The sequence below is a fragment of the Lotus japonicus genome, chromosome 1 (genome assembly GCF_012489685.1).
Source record: "Lotus japonicus ecotype B-129 chromosome 1, LjGifu_v1.2".
In the NCBI taxonomy this organism is placed as follows: domain Eukaryota; kingdom Viridiplantae; phylum Streptophyta; class Magnoliopsida; order Fabales; family Fabaceae; genus Lotus; species Lotus japonicus.
This window is the reverse complement of record NC_080041.1, coordinates 134,053,341-134,069,389: the sequence shown is the minus strand read 5'-3', so window position 1 is coordinate 134,069,389 and position 16,049 is coordinate 134,053,341. Positions and strand designations below refer to the sequence as shown.

Sequence of the window (16,049 nt, the reverse complement as noted above, 5' to 3'; positions counted from 1 at the left end):
ATCTCAATTCGGAAAGAACATTTGACGCTTTGTAAGGAACAATATGCTAGATTTTAAAAGTCTTAATATATTTTTTCATTATGAATATTTTAAATATTAAAGGGATCAAATACTTATGCTCTGTTTGGTAGAGAAGAGAGAGATAGAGAAGAGAGAGTAGAGAAGAGAGAAGTTGAGTAGAGAGAAATAGGTGAGAAATAGAGTAGATTTAGAGGTTGTTTGGTATGGTAGAGATAAAGGAGAGGGAGAAGAGAAATAATGAGGTGGAAGAGAGAGAAAAAAGTTAACTTTTGATTAAAATATTTTTTTTAATGTCTGAATGCATATAGTGGCGGTTAAGAACCGCCACTAAAAACAAGAAACGAAAAACATAAAGTGTCAGAATGCAGATAGTGGCGGTTAAAACCGCCACTAAATGCACAGATTAAAAAAAAGAGGAGCAGCCATCATTTCTCTTCGCAACAAAAAGGTGAAAATCTCCACCCTCTATCTCTCTCTTTGCTACAGTGTTCATGTACCAAACAAAGATACTTCTTCACTCAATCTCTTCTCTATCTCTATGCTACCAAACATAGCATTATATACTCTTTTTGTTTTTGGGTCAACACTCTTTTTGCTTTTTAAATAATACTTAGAAATCGAAAGTCTGAAAAAAAGTGTTGGACCACCTGATAAAGGTCTAAGCCCAAAAAGAAGCCCAAGGCCCATATTATAGACTTGTTGGCTACTCCTTCTTCTCTCTCAACAAAACTTGAATATTTTCATTGTCAGAGAAGCAAACCCAACACAACCCAGTTACTCTTCGCGACCTCTTTCTCTTTCTCAGGTTCGCTCTCCCTTCGAAAATTTTCCGCTGAATTTTCCCCTTCCTTTCTCTGCTCCCAAACAGATTACCGCCAATTTCAACTCAATTTTGTTTAGTATTGTGATTCTAACTTGCGATTGAATTTGTGTGTGCAGGTTTTTGTAAGGTTTATCATGGGGGATAGTCAGTACTCGTTTTCGCTTACCACATTTAGGTATTCTCATTCGTGATAATCTTCTTTTTTGATTGTTGTTTACTTTGGTAATGTAAGTGGTGTATGTTTCAGCTGATTCTTCTGCTGTTTTGTTTGATGAACAGCCCTTCTGGAAAGCTTGTTCAAATTGAACATGCTTTGACTGCTGTTGGATCTGGACAAACTTCTCTTGGAATTAAAGGTGATTTGCTTATGTCTAACTCTGAACTAGATCTGTCTGCGTGTGACCCGCATTCCTCAGTGTTGTTGATTGGTTTTAGGGGTGGGGTGGGGGTGGTGGAGCAATTGAAATTAGTGACTTTTTACTGGGTTAAGGTGTTCTGCTTAAATTTCAAAGCATTTTCACTTAATGAATGGGGTAAATACTGGGATAGTGGAACTATAGAGGGGGCTCAAAATTTTAGATTTGTTCAGTTAGATATCTAGGACTCGGTGTCGAAGACAACATTGGGTGCCAGTGTCTGATTTCATTCCTAGCTTTAGAAGTATTCTGGGATTTTGGCAAACAGACAAAATATGTGACTTTGTGTGGTTGTATATGCATCTATGACATATCAAGTCTGATGCATATTTGTTCTATGGAAGTCATTGGCGTGTGTAAGGAATCACTGGAGAAATTTGAGTGAGCTGGATAGGTCACGCGCCTTGCACAAAAGTAGATAGGTCACGCACCTTGTCTAACTATATAATATTGATTCCTTTGTGTTTCGGTACAGAATGGGTAAGAGTTTGAGTTTTCTTTGGAGGCCATGCTAGTGGCTTAGCCATGATGTGGAGGATAATTTATGCTTTGAATAACAGTTCTCTATGAAATGGAAAAACTATAGGAACAAGTTGGTCTTAGAGGAGGCTAGGATTAGGGTTTTTCTTAGTCTATGGGTTAGTCCTTTGTTTTGTTATCATATTGTATAACTTGCTGTTTGTTACATACTACGGAGAGCAGATCCATTTTGTTTATCTTTTTATGTCTTCTATAGTTTGAACTATTTATTTACTTTCTAACCCATTGAGTTTATGTCCGGTGGATGATTTGTTTCTTGTAATATTAGCTGTAGGCTTGTAGCTTTTGTCATTTCTACTTATATATTTGATACTTGATTTTGGCAGCTGCAAATGGAGTTGTAATTGCAACAGAGAAGAAACTGCCCTCTATATTGGTTGATGAAGCTTCAGTAAGTTGTTTTCTCTTTGGACCCTTTGTTGTTCTACTAATGTAAAAATTGTAAAATTGTTCTACCCAAGGTTGTACTTGTATCCAATTTGGTTCTGCTATCTTTCTGCTTTTGCCTTTCCTGGTCTGTGTCTGCAAGAATAATTCGCCTTCCTTTTCTAATTTCTTATGGTTAGTTTGCCTAATAATGAATTGTGAAAAGATCCTTGAAAGACAAGTTATGACGCCTAAGTACTCCAAAATTGCTATAGTTTTGGTCATAGCCTTATTCAATACCGATGTATTACTCCTAGATATGTGTCCAAGGAGTATCCTTCAATTTATGCTTATTGATACTCATCACTCATTGGATATATGTACTGTAGTACCTAACAACAATCTGATGCGTGGTAATATGGAGCAATAACATTGCCTTGAAAGTACAATATGCATCGTTTTTGTTTTTTTTATTCAAAAAGTATTTGCTAAGTCAAATAATGTTATTATTATATGTTGATGGTTGAGGATGTTTGAGGGTATGACCACTGATAAAACAATCTTTTATCCAGTTTTTTCTATAGGTTTGTGAATTTACTTTTTTAAGAAACTTGGAAGATAGATATTTAGTTTTGTCACTCATTAATTTGAATAATTTGAAATTTGACTCATTTTGGTGTTTATTCTTTGGTCTATATAATTGCAGGTTCAGAAAATTCAGTTATTAACACCAAATATAGGTGTCGTATACAGGTTTGTTTCTTCGTACATGTTTGAATCTTTCTAAATTAGATATATTTGTACGATGGTAATTCTTTGCACACCAGTGGTTGCTTCACATTATGACAGTTGATAGTTGAGTTTTGAATGTGTTCCTTAACATGAGATGCCATTTAAGTTACCTATATACATAATCAATTGAGGTAGGAGACAATGCACCTTAGGGAAGTCACAGCACTATTTCGGGAAAATTTTCTTCTTAAACATACATAATATTGAAATAGGTGTGGCTTGCTTAAAACTGATTAAAGTCTTGATAGAAGGAAAATGCATATTTGAGTCATAATATAATAAAAGAAGTTTTGCCTTTGGCAAAGAGCAAACTGTTGCTTATGTACTGAATACTGACGTAAATGTATTTAAGCTGAAAGCATATATGCATGTTGCAGACTAATAGTATTTATTGTTTTGAGATACTAACAGACCATGGCTGGCTGTTTTAGGACTTCAATGGATTATTTCATTAAAAAATATAATGGCTTCATTGAACAAGGGACTTGACTATTGATTTATTGTTTTGGAGGGAGAGGGGGGTTGTCTCTGAATGACTCGTGTAATCATAAGTAACATAACATTTGAAAGCCATTTTCAAACATAAAAAAGTGTGCCATGTAATACAGAACAGATCACTCTTGTTTTCTTTTTACACTTTGTAAGAGATGAAACTGTTGAATAACTTGTTTTCTGATGTTTAATTTGTGTTAAAAACTTCATAAATAGTCTCTTAGCCTACTTTTTTCCTCTGCTGTTGATCTTTTGGTATACGGAGGCAGTTATTTTCCTTAAATAGTCTGCTAAAATCTTACTTTCTGACTTAAATTTTGTCCTTGTTCAGTGGCATGGGTCCTGATTTCCGAGTTTTGGTTCGTAAAAGCAGGAAACAGGCTGAGCAATATCATCGATTATATAAAGTACGGTATTTCATTTTCTATTGCAATATATATTTCTTTCCTACTACAGTAGAGTTCCTGTTCTTCCTATATATTATCAATAATATTCAGTTATAATGTCAGCTTCACTTTGAAATTTTGTACTGTAATGAATCTTATTGTTTAAGTGTTTGTTGCTTGATAAACATACATAGGTAGTTTTCATCATTTTCCTGGAATGTGTTTTTTAACTGACAGTCACAAGTATCTTTCATGGGTTGTTGTTATTTTTGTTAAAGGATGTATTATCTGTGATTGTTTGGTTTTTATTGTTTTGATATTTTATGATGGATCTTCTGTCAAGGGTAAGCTATATCTGATATTGTAATGGAAAATTGCAGGAACCAATCCCTGTTACGCAGCTTGTAAGGGAAGTTGCAGCTGTTATGCAAGAATTTACTCAGTCTGGGTAATAATTAATTTCTTAGTAAATTGACCTTTCTTTCAGATATGCTTTGACTGCTGAACTTTACCTTATATAATTAATTGAGATACCTTTCAATATTCGACGGAGGTTATCTGCTATAATTAAATGTTAATGGATCGATTCCCTAAAAGGCTTAAACCTCAGTTATCATTAGCTGCTGGAGGCCTGGAACTTAATTTTCATCTCTCAGGATGTTAGAATAACTGTTTATCCAATGGGTATTGAAATTTGGAGTAAGTCTAATACAAGGTGCCTCAAACTTTGGCCTTCATCTTTTTGAAAGCAGTATTTGTGGATCCAATGTCAGCATGAGTTAGTTTGATTCTGCTGTTTGGCACTCTTAAATTCTCTATCGACCAGTGGTATGTAGCACGGCACTATTAGCATGAACTGCACAGGGAATTTAAAAGAATCCGGTCTTCAGTCACCGCATGTACAGTAGATAACTGATTACCAAATATGGGGGATGAAGTTTAAGGAGGAATAGACACCTATTTTTGTAACTTTACGTCATTCACCATTTAATGCCATCTAAATCCTTTTATTTGCTTCTAAATGTACATGTTAGATAAACATTTTGATTCCTGTAGAAATTCCTCAATGAGCCCCTGAACCAAAAATAGGATGAAGTTGGTTGTATAAGTAAAACTACTACTTCTTTCTTTTCCCCCCTCTATTATCCTTTGGATTCTGATTTTTTTTTTTGTAATGATAGTGGTGTTAGGCCCTTTGGTGTGTCTCTGCTGGTTGCAGGGTTTGATGATAATGGACCACAATTATATCAGGTATGTAAATTTTCTGATTGTGATATAACTCAAGGTTTCTTTTAAACCCGAGCATCATTTGTAATTTTGGTCAGTGATTACACTGTGCTGTCTCACTCTTCAATGCATGATTTAACACTTAAGTTTAACTGTGACATATACTGCACATGTAACAAGTCTTGATTTCAGAACCAATATTCATGCATAGGTGAAATGAATAAGTGGTCTTTAGACTGTTGTGTTTGCGCTGGGATTTCTTTGTTCTTGCACTAATAAATGTATTTTAGAGAAAGAGTGGAGAAAATTGAAAGTTGTAGTTTGGTGCAATTTATTTTCTGTAGGTGGATCCATCCGGTTCATATTTTTCTTGGAAAGCTTCTGCTATGGGGAAAAATGTTTCTAATGCAAAGACATTTCTTGAGAAGAGGTATGATTTGACATTTATAAGTAATGACAATGCCTGGGCAATTATGTGGAGTGTATCAATGTATATATGTGTATGTCTATTTTGTGTTGATTATGTGCTGTAGCCCTCACTTCTGTTGGTGCTGATTAAAGCTATTGATGATGAAAATGGATATATAATAAAATGACACTAATTAATAGGCAGTATTGTAAGATTGTAAGATACTCAAAAAGTCAATTAATTAGAGCTTTGAGAATCCTTCAATTATGCTGACATGGTGCAAATATAAGTTGACATGGCAATCATTGATGTAGCGGTTCATTAATGAACCATTAAAAATTATGATATATTGTATCAATTTCAGTGCATGAATTTTCATGTTGCATCAATTTTGTGGTTTGTAACATTTTTAAGAGATTATTGTGTCTGTATGTTTCTCTATTTGATGTGATATCATTACAGTTATATCTCAGTTTTCCCCTATTATTCCAATGGTTGACTTGATTGTCCACTTGCAGGTACACAGATGATATGGAGCTTGATGATGCAGTCCACACAGCAATTTTGACACTGAAGGAAGGGTAGGAGCATGCCTTTTCAAGTCTATACACTACATAAAGCCTTAGTGAAAATATCATATTTAGTTATTACTTATTACTATCCATTTGGAGGTCAAAAAGTCATTTTATATTAATTGGTTGTTTCCTTTTCCTTTTGGTCAAAATATGTTTTCTCTTCCATAAATAGTGCATGATAGCTTCAGTGTTTCAGAATTATGGTATGGGCTCTGGAGAAGGAAAAAGCATCTAAGATTTGGTTTAGTGGGTTCAAATTAGTAAATGTATCAAGGCAAATCCCATCTTAGGGTATTGAAACAAATTTTATATTAAATTAGTCGTGATCTTGACAAATACCAAGGTGGCTTTATTATTGCAAGGTTCCAAGCTTATGACCTAAAATAATTTGAAAATAACAGGAAGTGACAACTGTTCTATTCCCCTTTATTGACAATTTTTATGTTTTGTTTCTTTATACTTGTTTGCTATACTCTATTTTGCAACCTATCTGATCTTTGTTTACTGTCTGAAGCTATTCTCTTCTGTTTTCTTTTGTGGGCGTTTTGCAGGTTTGAGGGACAGATCTCAGCGAAAAATATTGAAATTGGCATAATTGGTGCGGACAAGAAGTTCAGGTGCATACCTCTGTTTACTTTAAAATTAAAATACCTACTTTGGTTGAATTTTATTCTTTATTTTTCCACCTTCCATATATGATTATATAAACCTTGTTACTGGATTTTGTCATCAATCAAATTGAGCTGATTTTTTTGTTGTCCAATCTGAATTAATAAAGTGAGTATTTTAAATTACAATAGACGTTGCATGAAAAAAGAGACAGAAATAAAAGGTATAGGCCGGTTGGGACTGGGAAACGAAAATTGGCAACTTGAATAAAGACTGTGGTGTGCTTGTTTTACATTTTCATCAAGGGAAAATCTCATCAAGTTCCTAATATTATCGTCCTCAAGTTTTCAACTAAAACAATGCTTTGTATACTTTTTCCCAATGTGCAATATTTAATGGAGGTTATTTAACAATGGGGAAAAAATATCTGCATGGCAATATGGCATACAAATAAAACTTTCCAATGCATCTTCATAAGTAGCTAGTTTTCTTTCTCTATTTTTTTTATAGAACATAGAGGGGGGAAGGGGGTGTTCATACTTCATAGCAATTTAAACTTCCAATCCTTTGGATTGTTTGATTCGGTGACTTAATGTGTATGTTAATTCTTCTGCAGGGTATTGACACCAGCCGAGATTGATGATTATTTGGGTGAAGTAGAATGATCTGCAATGAAGGAATCCTTATGTTCTGAAAATCTGTGTTGTTTCAGTTTAATTGAATTTCAAGATGACTTTGCTTAAATGAGCTACTCTTGTGGCCAACAAGCCTCGAGAAAAACCTTCTTCCCAAGACCAGTATTAGCATTAGCATACAAACCTAGATTGTTTAAATATATGATATGACAATGACATCCAATGTATTTTCTAATTTTATTTTTTTCTTTTACTATCTACTTGTTCCTTGTCTATTATAATAGTTCTTGCTGGTTATGTTAAATGCTTTCTAATTGCAATGCGATTTCAATTTCAGGGTTTCCTTTTCCTTGTCAATGATAATATTCAATTCAAGCCAATGATTTTTTCCACGTAGTCTTTTTTACTTGTTACTAACATGAATGCATGGCTTGTGAAATTGTATGCTAGAATTTTTTTCTCATGGCATAATTTGAAGTGAAATTTGGTGCATTGGATTCTCCACAAGGCCTGCACCAACCATCTCTTTTTCATGTTGCTTCGGTCAGAATAATTACAAAACAACAAAAGTCGACCCTTCATTAAAATTAAAAAACATTAAGAGAAAAAGCAAAAATTAAGACCAAATAAAATGAGGTGGTGTTTTGTAAATTATCATATGTAATTTCAATTAGACATTGTTTTTTTTGAAAATTTCAATTAGACATTGTTACTTGTTCATAAATGTATTTTTCATGATTCAAACTCATGTTCTCATCTTTATGGGAATCTAACTTTATCACTAAACCAACATTTTTTTATTTAACTTAATTGTTTTAGAACTAACATAAATATAATAAATATAAAAAAGAGTAAGAAGATTAGAAAATTATTTTTTTATGAAAAGTAGTCCTTAATACTAAAAACTGAATAAATGATACAATATTAAATTTTAACATGTTGACCCTATAAGATTTTGGGATTTGTGTTTTCATTTCACTACAAATCTTTCCACTCATTTTCCTTTGAAGCAAACAAAGCTTAATATGTTTGGTATGTAGAAGAAAAGTAAGAAAAGAAAGTGAAAAGAAAGCAAAAGATTATAAAGAAAGAGAGTTGATAATGAAATGATTTTTAGGTTGTTGGGTTAGAAGGAAAAGGAAAGGGTTAATCCTCTAATTGGTCCCTGTGGTTGTGTGACCGTGACCGTCTGAAATTAGTCCCTCCCGTAAAATCTAAGTCCTCGTGTTTGAAAAAGTGTGTGTAGCAGGTCCTCGCCGGAGGGACTAATTTCCACACACTTTCCAAACACGAGGACTTAGATTTTACAGAAGGGACTAATTTCAGACGGCACACAATCACAGGGACCAATTAGAGGATTAACCCAAAAGGAAAAGAAAAGTATATGTTTGTAAATTAGAGTAAACAGTTTTGGCCCGGAGTCCCGAGGTCAACCCTAGCTCATGTTAATTACAGCAAAAAAGTCTCACACAAAAAAAGTCTCCTAAGGCCAAAAGTCCCCAAAGGCCATCGGGTTACGGTCAACCCATATGCCCTATAATTTTTAAAAACTCTCTTTCCCTCTCCCTTCTCTCTCTAGGGCTCATTAGATTGTTTGACTTAATGGGTTAAAGGCTTGTTTTACCATCTCAAGTTCCAGGTTTGAATATGTCAACTATATTTTTTTGTAAAATAGTGAATTTTACATAGAAAACTAACTTACTTGACATTTGTCACATTCATGGACTAACTTGTCCAATGTTTGTCACATCAACATTTAACCGTCATATCAACAAGTGTCACTTTAGTAATCTAAACATGACATGAGAAACCAGGACAAACATGAGCCACTTGTCAAGGAGGAAGACAGTCCAAGTGTTGAGAAGAGAAGCAAGCATTCACAATTACACAGCATGGCAATGGCAAAGCAGCTGACACATGCTCACTGAGTGACCAAAACACACTTCCAAATTTCCAATCCAAGCAAACAGACCAAGACTCACATTCACATACTCTTGTCTTCTCTTCTTTCTATGTTGATACTCCACCACCTTCATAGGTCTCTTGGTCGCATTTTCCACTATCACCACCACCACCTCCTACCCTCCTCAAATTCCCCTTTCTCATTCTCACTCCCTCTCAATCTCAAACTGAAGAAGAAACCTCTCTCTCTCTCACTCTCAAATTCAATGGCAACTTCCCACTCCAACCCCCACCACAAACACGCCAATCGCCTCGCCGCAGAACAAAGCCCTTATCTTCTCCAACACGCTCACAACCCCGTTGATTGGTATCCCTGGGGTGAAGAAGCTTTCGCCGAAGCTCGCCGCCGAGATGCCCCAATCTTCTTATCAAGTATTTCTCTACCTACCCTTTTGCAAATTTGATTCAAAATGAAATCTTTTTTGTGTAATTAGTAAATTAACTGCTGGTTTTGTTTGAAAATGGTGTTAATGGCGATTCAATTCCAAGTTGGGTACAGCACTTGTCACTGGTATGTCAAAAAAAAAAAAAAACTCAACTTTTTCATGTTTAAGGTTTGATTAGTAATGGACTGACATGTTGGTAATTAAGGTGTCATGTTATGGAGGTTGAGTCTTTTGAGAATGAGGAGATTGCCAAGTTGTTGAACGACTGGTTTGTTAGTATTAAGGTAGTTTCCTTTCATGTTTTGCTCTTGCTTTCAATTCCAACAACTTTCTCTCCATTCATTACTTAACAATGTGTTTTACCTTGTTCTGCACCATTTTAATGTATCAATGCCACAGGTGGATCGAGAGGAGCGACCGGATGTTGATAAGGTAACTTAACTGTTCATTTGATTTATATATATTAGGGTGTATGAAAGCATTACTCTTGTGAAGATAGGTAGAGGGAGACCGAAAAGAACTTGGGAGATATTGTTCATAATGGTCTCACTATCAATAATATCCCTCATAATTTGGTTTTTGGTCGAGCTCGGTGGTGTAGTGTGATCCATATAGCCGACCTCACTTAGTGGAATAAGGCTTTTGTGTAGGATGTATGAGGGCATTGTATACAGTCACACTACACTCACCCATGGTTATGATCTCCAAGTTTGTTCTATTTTGAGGAAGGAACAAAAAATATGGAACTGAGAAATGCATGAGCTGTTTAGAGAAAGTTTAAAGGTATACCACTGGCAACAAGATGCACTAAAGGTTGGTTTTTTTCTTCTTCAGGTATACATGACGTATGTGCAGGCTTTGTATGGTGGAGGAGGTTGGCCCCTGAATGTGTTTCTTTCACCTGACTTGAAACCTTTAATGGGTGGGACTTACTTTCCCCCTGATGATAAGTATGGACGACCTGGATTTAAGACTTTACTTAGGTGAGAATTGTTGCACATCTCAGCTTGAATATCAAGTTGCTTAGATTCTCTCTTTCTCAGTAATTTAAGTGGAGGGCGTGCCTCAATTTGTTGAGGATAAAACCTTAAAGATTAATGGTTTGAAATTATTATTCTGTCTGTTGAAGTTCTTATTTGTATACCATTTGTTCCTGCTTTCTCCAGAAAAGTAAAAGAGGCTTGGGAAGATAAGAGGGATATGCTGGTTAAGAGTGGAGCTTTTGCAATTGAACAGCTTTCTGAGGCATTGTCTGGTCGTTCAGATTCTGATAAATTGGCCGATGGTGTTCCAGATGATGCGATACGTCTATGCTCAGAGCAGGTAAGGTTTTGTGAATCCACTTTTGTTGACTAATTCAATTCTCTTAGAATGAATTCCTTTCCATTTCTAAGACTACAAAAAGGAGTTTCTGTATATATGGTCTTGTTATTTTCTGTGTTTTCTCTTTATGGTATATGAGGAATGGGGGAGAGTGAGGTAATTGTTAAAACAAAGCAATCTTGTTCTCTCATTCATAAAAGTGAATTTAAAGCTGATAGCAGCCACCGTTGTAAGATTTTCATACTATCACAGTACGGGTCCAGCAATATATTTTTCTTTTAATTCCAAGAAAATTTCTTATATCTCCATGTATGGGAGTTCTTTTTGTTGAATCCTTAATTTATGTTGAGGGATTTCAGTGCTTGAGTATCATTCAATCTACAATTTTGTTTGTAGCTCTCTGATAGCTACGATTCAAAGTTTGGTGGGTTTGGATCTGCACCAAAGTTTCCCAGACCAGTTGAGATAAACTTGATGCTTTACCACTCCAAGAAGTTGGTGGAGGCCGGGAAGTTGGCTAGAGCTCATGAAAGTCAGAAAAAGGTTTTCTTTAGCTTACAATGCATGGCAAAAGGGGGCATTCATGACCATATTGGAGGAGGTTTTCACAGATATAGCGTGGATAAGTGCTGGCATGGTAAGTTTATCTTGGACAGAAGTAATCTCTGTGGGAATTCGAGATGCGTCTGTTATGTCTATGAGCTGTAGTTATATTGTACATATGCAAATGCCTGAGTATTTTGATTTTTCCAAGTTAGTTATCACATGCTGTTACATCCAATGTTCTTGGTCAATGTTGTAAAGATGATTAAATTGTTGAGCTGTTATGTCATTGCAGTTCCACATTTTGAGAAGATGCTATATGATCAAGGGCAGCTGGCTAATGTTTTTTTAGATGCTTTTTCTATCACAAAAGATAACTTCTTTTCATGTGTATCAAGGGATATCCTTGATTATTTAAGGCGAGACATGATTGGTCCAGAAGGTGAAATCTTTTCAGCAGAGGACGCTGACAGTGCAGAGACTGACGGAGCTACAACAAAAAAGGAAGGAGCCTTTTACGTATGGACCAGTAAAGAGGTATTTAATCCATGCCTGATCTGCTTTTCATTAATTTATTTCTCATGGATTATTACATTGTAGGTCCCTGGAAAAAACACAACTTTTCATCGTGGTCCAAAAAAACTTGATTCAATTGGGTAACTACAATTTTTTTTTTCAATGGGGTCCAAAATCATAATCTGGGGTGGACATAAAAGGATTTGTGGTCTTCTAGTTGCTGGCATGGCCCAATGATACTATGAGGCATTCAATTGAAATTCTTTAAGGATTTAATTGAATCAAATTATTTGTTTCAGACATGTATCAATAATACAATTTTCAGAAGAACAATGTCCTGATTAGCCTACTTCTTATTTATCATCAATTAGTGTGCTGAGCACAATGTAACCACGGTATTTTTTGGAGTTGATCTGGAGATATTTACGTTAGATTTTTCTGAGCATGTCTAGCTCCTGGCAATGTGTCTAATTGTCCTGATTCTTTTTGCAATTTGTCGATTACATTTATAGCGTCTTGTCTGGACAATTACTCATGGAAGTATTGTGATTAAAGATTGGCTTGTTTGTTATTTTTGGATGTGGCTTTGATTCTGGCTTGTTCTGTTTAGGTTGAAGACATACTTGGAGAGCATGCAGCTCTTTTTGAGGAGCATTATTACATAAAGGAGTCGGGAAACTGTGACCTGTCTAGAATGAGTGATCCTCACGATGAATTCAAGGGAAAGAATGTCCTGATTGAGAGAAAGGATCCTTCAGAAATGGCATCAAAATATGGCATGTCAGTTGAGACATATCAAGAAGTTCTAGGCGAATGTAGGCGTAAATTGTTTGAAGTGAGGTCAAGGCGGTCAAGGCCACATTTGGATGATAAAGTATTTACCTTTTTAACAATTTTTTGATTAATCTGGGATCCACCTATAATGATTTAGGTTTGAACTTGTATGTATTCTCTCAATTCTCAAGAGATCCTATGTTTCTAGGTTATTGTATCTTGGAATGGACTGGCAATCTCATCTTTTGCTAGGGCCTCCAAGATTCTCAAGGTTGAACCTGAAGGGACCAGATTCAACTTTCCTGTAGTCAGCACTGAAGTAAGTTTTACCCTCTACCATGATAGTACTCATTCCTTTCTTTAAGTATCATTTAAGATTATGGCACATATACTAAGAAATGTAATGATGTCCTCGTTCACATTAAAATTATTGCTTATCCTAATATACCTTTTATTCCTCTAACATGTGATCTCTCAACAATTCTCGCTCTTTTAAATTACTCATGTATAAGGGTATAAATGAGAGAATAGTAATTAAAATTATCTAGGATTTTTGAAATGACAAATAAATCGGAGTAGAGATTTTCTTATAAATCAACGCTTGAAAAGAGAAGCTAGTAGTGTAGTTAGAGAGCCTTTGATATTTTAATTTAGCTGAATGACTACCAATATTTAGAAAGATTGGAGAGAGCCCTCTTCTTTCTTATGGATGATGCTTCTGGAAGATGTCTGCAAAATTCTATCATAGGCATACAATTTTGTACTGTTAATCCTTATTCTTGCTTTGGTCAGTGGATTGTTCCTAACCAAGTTAGCAGTAATTGGCAATTTAAGTAAGAAGGAATGATGGTTATTTTGTTAGAGAAACACATGTAGCCAACAAGATTCTTTTCTCGAGTAATGTATATGACTCTCTCCTCCTTTTTTATGGTGCAATTTCTAGCCAAGGGAATACATGAGAGTTGCAGAAAAAGCAGCATTCTTTATCAGGAAGCAACTTTATGATGCGGAGACTCACAGGCTACATCATAGTTTCAGAAATTCTCCATCTAAAGCTCCTGGTTTCTTGGATGATTATGCATTTCTGATTTGTGGATTACTAGATCTCTATGAGTTTGGTGGTGGAATCAACTGGCTTCAATGGGCCGTTGAATTGCAGGAAACCCAGGTAAAGATTGATGTCTGGTCTCAAATAGAATTTTCATTTGCTTGTTTTACCAGGCCTTCAGTTGTTAATGAGATAAGCTGCATGCAGGATGCTCTGTTTCTTGATAAAGATGGAGGTGGTTATTTCAATAATACTGGAGAAGATGCTTCAGTTCTTCTCCGTGTGAAGGAAGACCATGATGGGGCAGAACCTTCTGGGAACTCAGTTTCTGTGATAAATCTTACAAGATTGGCTTCCATGGTTTCTGGAAGTAAGGCAGAGCAATATAAACGAAATGCAGAACATTTATTGGTTTGTAAACCCTCCCCCATTTCCTCCTAAAAAACCTTTCGTTGTTCTTTTTCATATGATGGGATTGATTCTTAGTGTGTATCTCTGTTAATGGAACAGTTGCAAATGACCAGATTCTATTAATATAATGCAGGCTGTTTTTGAGAAAAGATTGAAAGATACGGCTATGGCAGTGCCTCTGATGTGTTGTGCAGCTGACATGCTGCGTGTACCTTCCCCCAAGCAAGTGGTGGTGGTTGGTGAAAGGACTTGTGAGGAATTTGAAAGCATGCTTGCTACAGCTCATGCATTATATGATCCCAACAGAACAGTGAGCATAGTTTCCTCTTATTAAAGTTGATACCTCCATTTTTTTCCCATTTATCATCAATAACACTTGTTCTGGTGTTTGATTATAGGTTATTCATATAGATCCCAACAACAAAGAAGAGATGGAGTTTTGGGAAGTAAATAACAGCAACATTGCTCTCATGGCAAAGAATAACTATTCAATCAACAAGGTTGTAGCTCTTGTATGCCAACACTTCACTTGTAGCCCCCCTGTGACTAATCATTCTGCACTTCAAGCTCTGCTTTCTAAAACATCCTCGTCTTCGTCGACATAAGTCATTGGTTGGATGCTACTGAAATCCCCCTCGTCATCTACACAGCTTGTTTATTAGTTCGGATGTCTGTACTCTGTATCAAATAAAATAGGGATTGGTAGATAGGCTTCTCATGGCACAGGTTTAAATAATTTATTAAATATAAGATTAATTTAAATAGTTTCACATCTTTGTAATTGTAACTTTCAATTTGCGATTATATGTTCAACTTATGTAAGTTAAACAGATATGCTGTATACATGAATGACCATACAAAGATCGTAGTTGATTGAAGGACGGCCCTACTTAAATAGAAGAGAAAGGAGAAGAAAAGAAAGACTCAAAATTTTCACTAAGATTTCATATTGCAATACAAAAAGATGAACAATGAAGTCACAAAATCAGAGAGGGAACCTCAACAAAAATAGGAAATCAATAGAAATAACTCAATTGGATGTTGGAACCTTGAACCATAGATGAATCCAAAACCATAGAGGAACCCATAACCAAAATTGCATCCGCCATGACGAGATCCTCACCGTCGTGACGAGATTGACTCCTCTTCTGATTTCCAACTTCAACTCCTTAGCTAAGATAAAGGAGTAAGCTTTTGAGGAGATGTGGATGAGGAGATGAAGCTTCCAAAGATTTGCGACAGGGAGAGAGAAAGGGCGATGACAACATTAATGGTGAAAGAGTAATGACAATGTTACTGGTGAAGGCGGTGGGCATCGTTGAGTTGTTGATGTTACATTGAAGACAACAGAAAAGAAGGGACATGGATGATGGCACTACAACTAGGGTGTGCAATGGCTAGGGAGAGAAGAGACATGGATCGATGGTGGCAGCTCTAGGGTTTGCTAGGAAGTGGTAAGGGAAGTGAAGTGAGAGAAGAGGGAGAGATGGTGGCATTGCAAGCCCACTGGGGAGAGCAGAGGCATGGACCAGTTGTGGTAGCTCTAGGGTTTGGTAGGAAGTGGTAATGGAAGTGAAGTGAGAGAGGGAGAGATGATGGCACTGCAGCTAGGGAGAGAAGAGACATGGACCGGTGGTGGCAGCTCTAAGATTTGCCAAGAAGCGGGAAAGGAAGTGAAGTGAGAGGGAGAAATGAAGAGGCGGCATTGAGAAGTTAGAGAGGACAGGCTTGGGTTTTTTTTTTTATGGTGAATGAGAAAGAGGAGAAGCTAGGTTTATTTGGTCTTGCACTCACT

At 35.9% G+C, this 16,049-nt stretch overlaps 2 protein-coding genes across 3 annotated transcripts; both read left to right on the top strand.

The window, feature by feature from the left end:
- The first annotated feature begins 707 nt into the window (after positions 1–707).
- On the top strand, positions 708–7,634 carry LOC130731139 (proteasome subunit alpha type-2-A). The gene is made up of 12 exons (XM_057583333.1): positions 708–826; positions 961–1,019; positions 1,124–1,200; positions 2,127–2,191; positions 2,873–2,919; positions 3,782–3,857; positions 4,217–4,284; positions 5,018–5,087; positions 5,408–5,493; positions 5,991–6,053; positions 6,599–6,664; positions 7,273–7,634. Exons 2-12 carry the CDS (start codon positions 979–981, stop codon positions 7,319–7,321), a joined length of 708 nt encoding a protein of 235 aa, XP_057439316.1. The 5' UTR covers positions 708–826; positions 961–978; the 3' UTR covers positions 7,322–7,634.
- Positions 7,635–9,158: 1,524 nt separating this feature from the next.
- LOC130731137 (uncharacterized) lies at positions 9,159–15,035 on the top strand. 2 transcript variants are annotated; one of them, XM_057583331.1, is made up of 14 exons: positions 9,165–9,625; positions 9,743–9,764; positions 9,845–9,923; positions 10,039–10,071; positions 10,474–10,622; positions 10,806–10,962; positions 11,359–11,599; positions 11,801–12,042; positions 12,632–12,895; positions 13,004–13,114; positions 13,739–13,963; positions 14,051–14,254; positions 14,388–14,564; positions 14,653–15,035. In XM_057583331.1, the coding sequence occupies exons 1-14, from the start codon at positions 9,304–9,306 to the stop codon at positions 14,857–14,859; spliced, it is 2,433 nt and encodes an 810-aa protein (XP_057439314.1). In that variant the 5' UTR covers positions 9,165–9,303; the 3' UTR covers positions 14,860–15,035. The 2 variants fall into 2 exon arrangements, with proteins under 2 accessions (XP_057439313.1, XP_057439314.1); XM_057583330.1 differs by having other exon boundaries at positions 9,159–9,625; positions 13,739–14,254.
- Positions 15,036–16,049: the final 1,014 nt, after the last annotated feature.

Excerpts from the sequence above, each read along its gene's own strand:
- LOC130731139 (XM_057583333.1), top strand. The coding sequence starts at position 979 with ATGGGGGATAGTCAGTACTCGTTTTCGCTTACCACATTTAG. Across the intron at positions 1,020-1,123 it reads TTTTCGCTTACCACATTTAG|CCCTTCTGGAAAGCTTGTTC; the intron begins GTATTCTCATTC and ends TTTGATGAACAG. Across the intron at positions 6,665-7,272 it reads GGTGCGGACAAGAAGTTCAG|GGTATTGACACCAGCCGAGA; the intron begins GTGCATACCTCT and ends ATTCTTCTGCAG.
- LOC130731137 (XM_057583330.1), top strand. The coding sequence starts at position 9,304 with ATGTTGATACTCCACCACCTTCATAGGTCTCTTGGTCGCATTTTCCAC. Across the intron at positions 10,963-11,358 it reads TACGTCTATGCTCAGAGCAG|CTCTCTGATAGCTACGATTC; the intron begins GTAAGGTTTTGT and ends TTTTGTTTGTAG. Across the intron at positions 12,043-12,631 it reads ACGTATGGACCAGTAAAGAG|GTTGAAGACATACTTGGAGA; the intron begins GTATTTAATCCA and ends TGTTCTGTTTAG.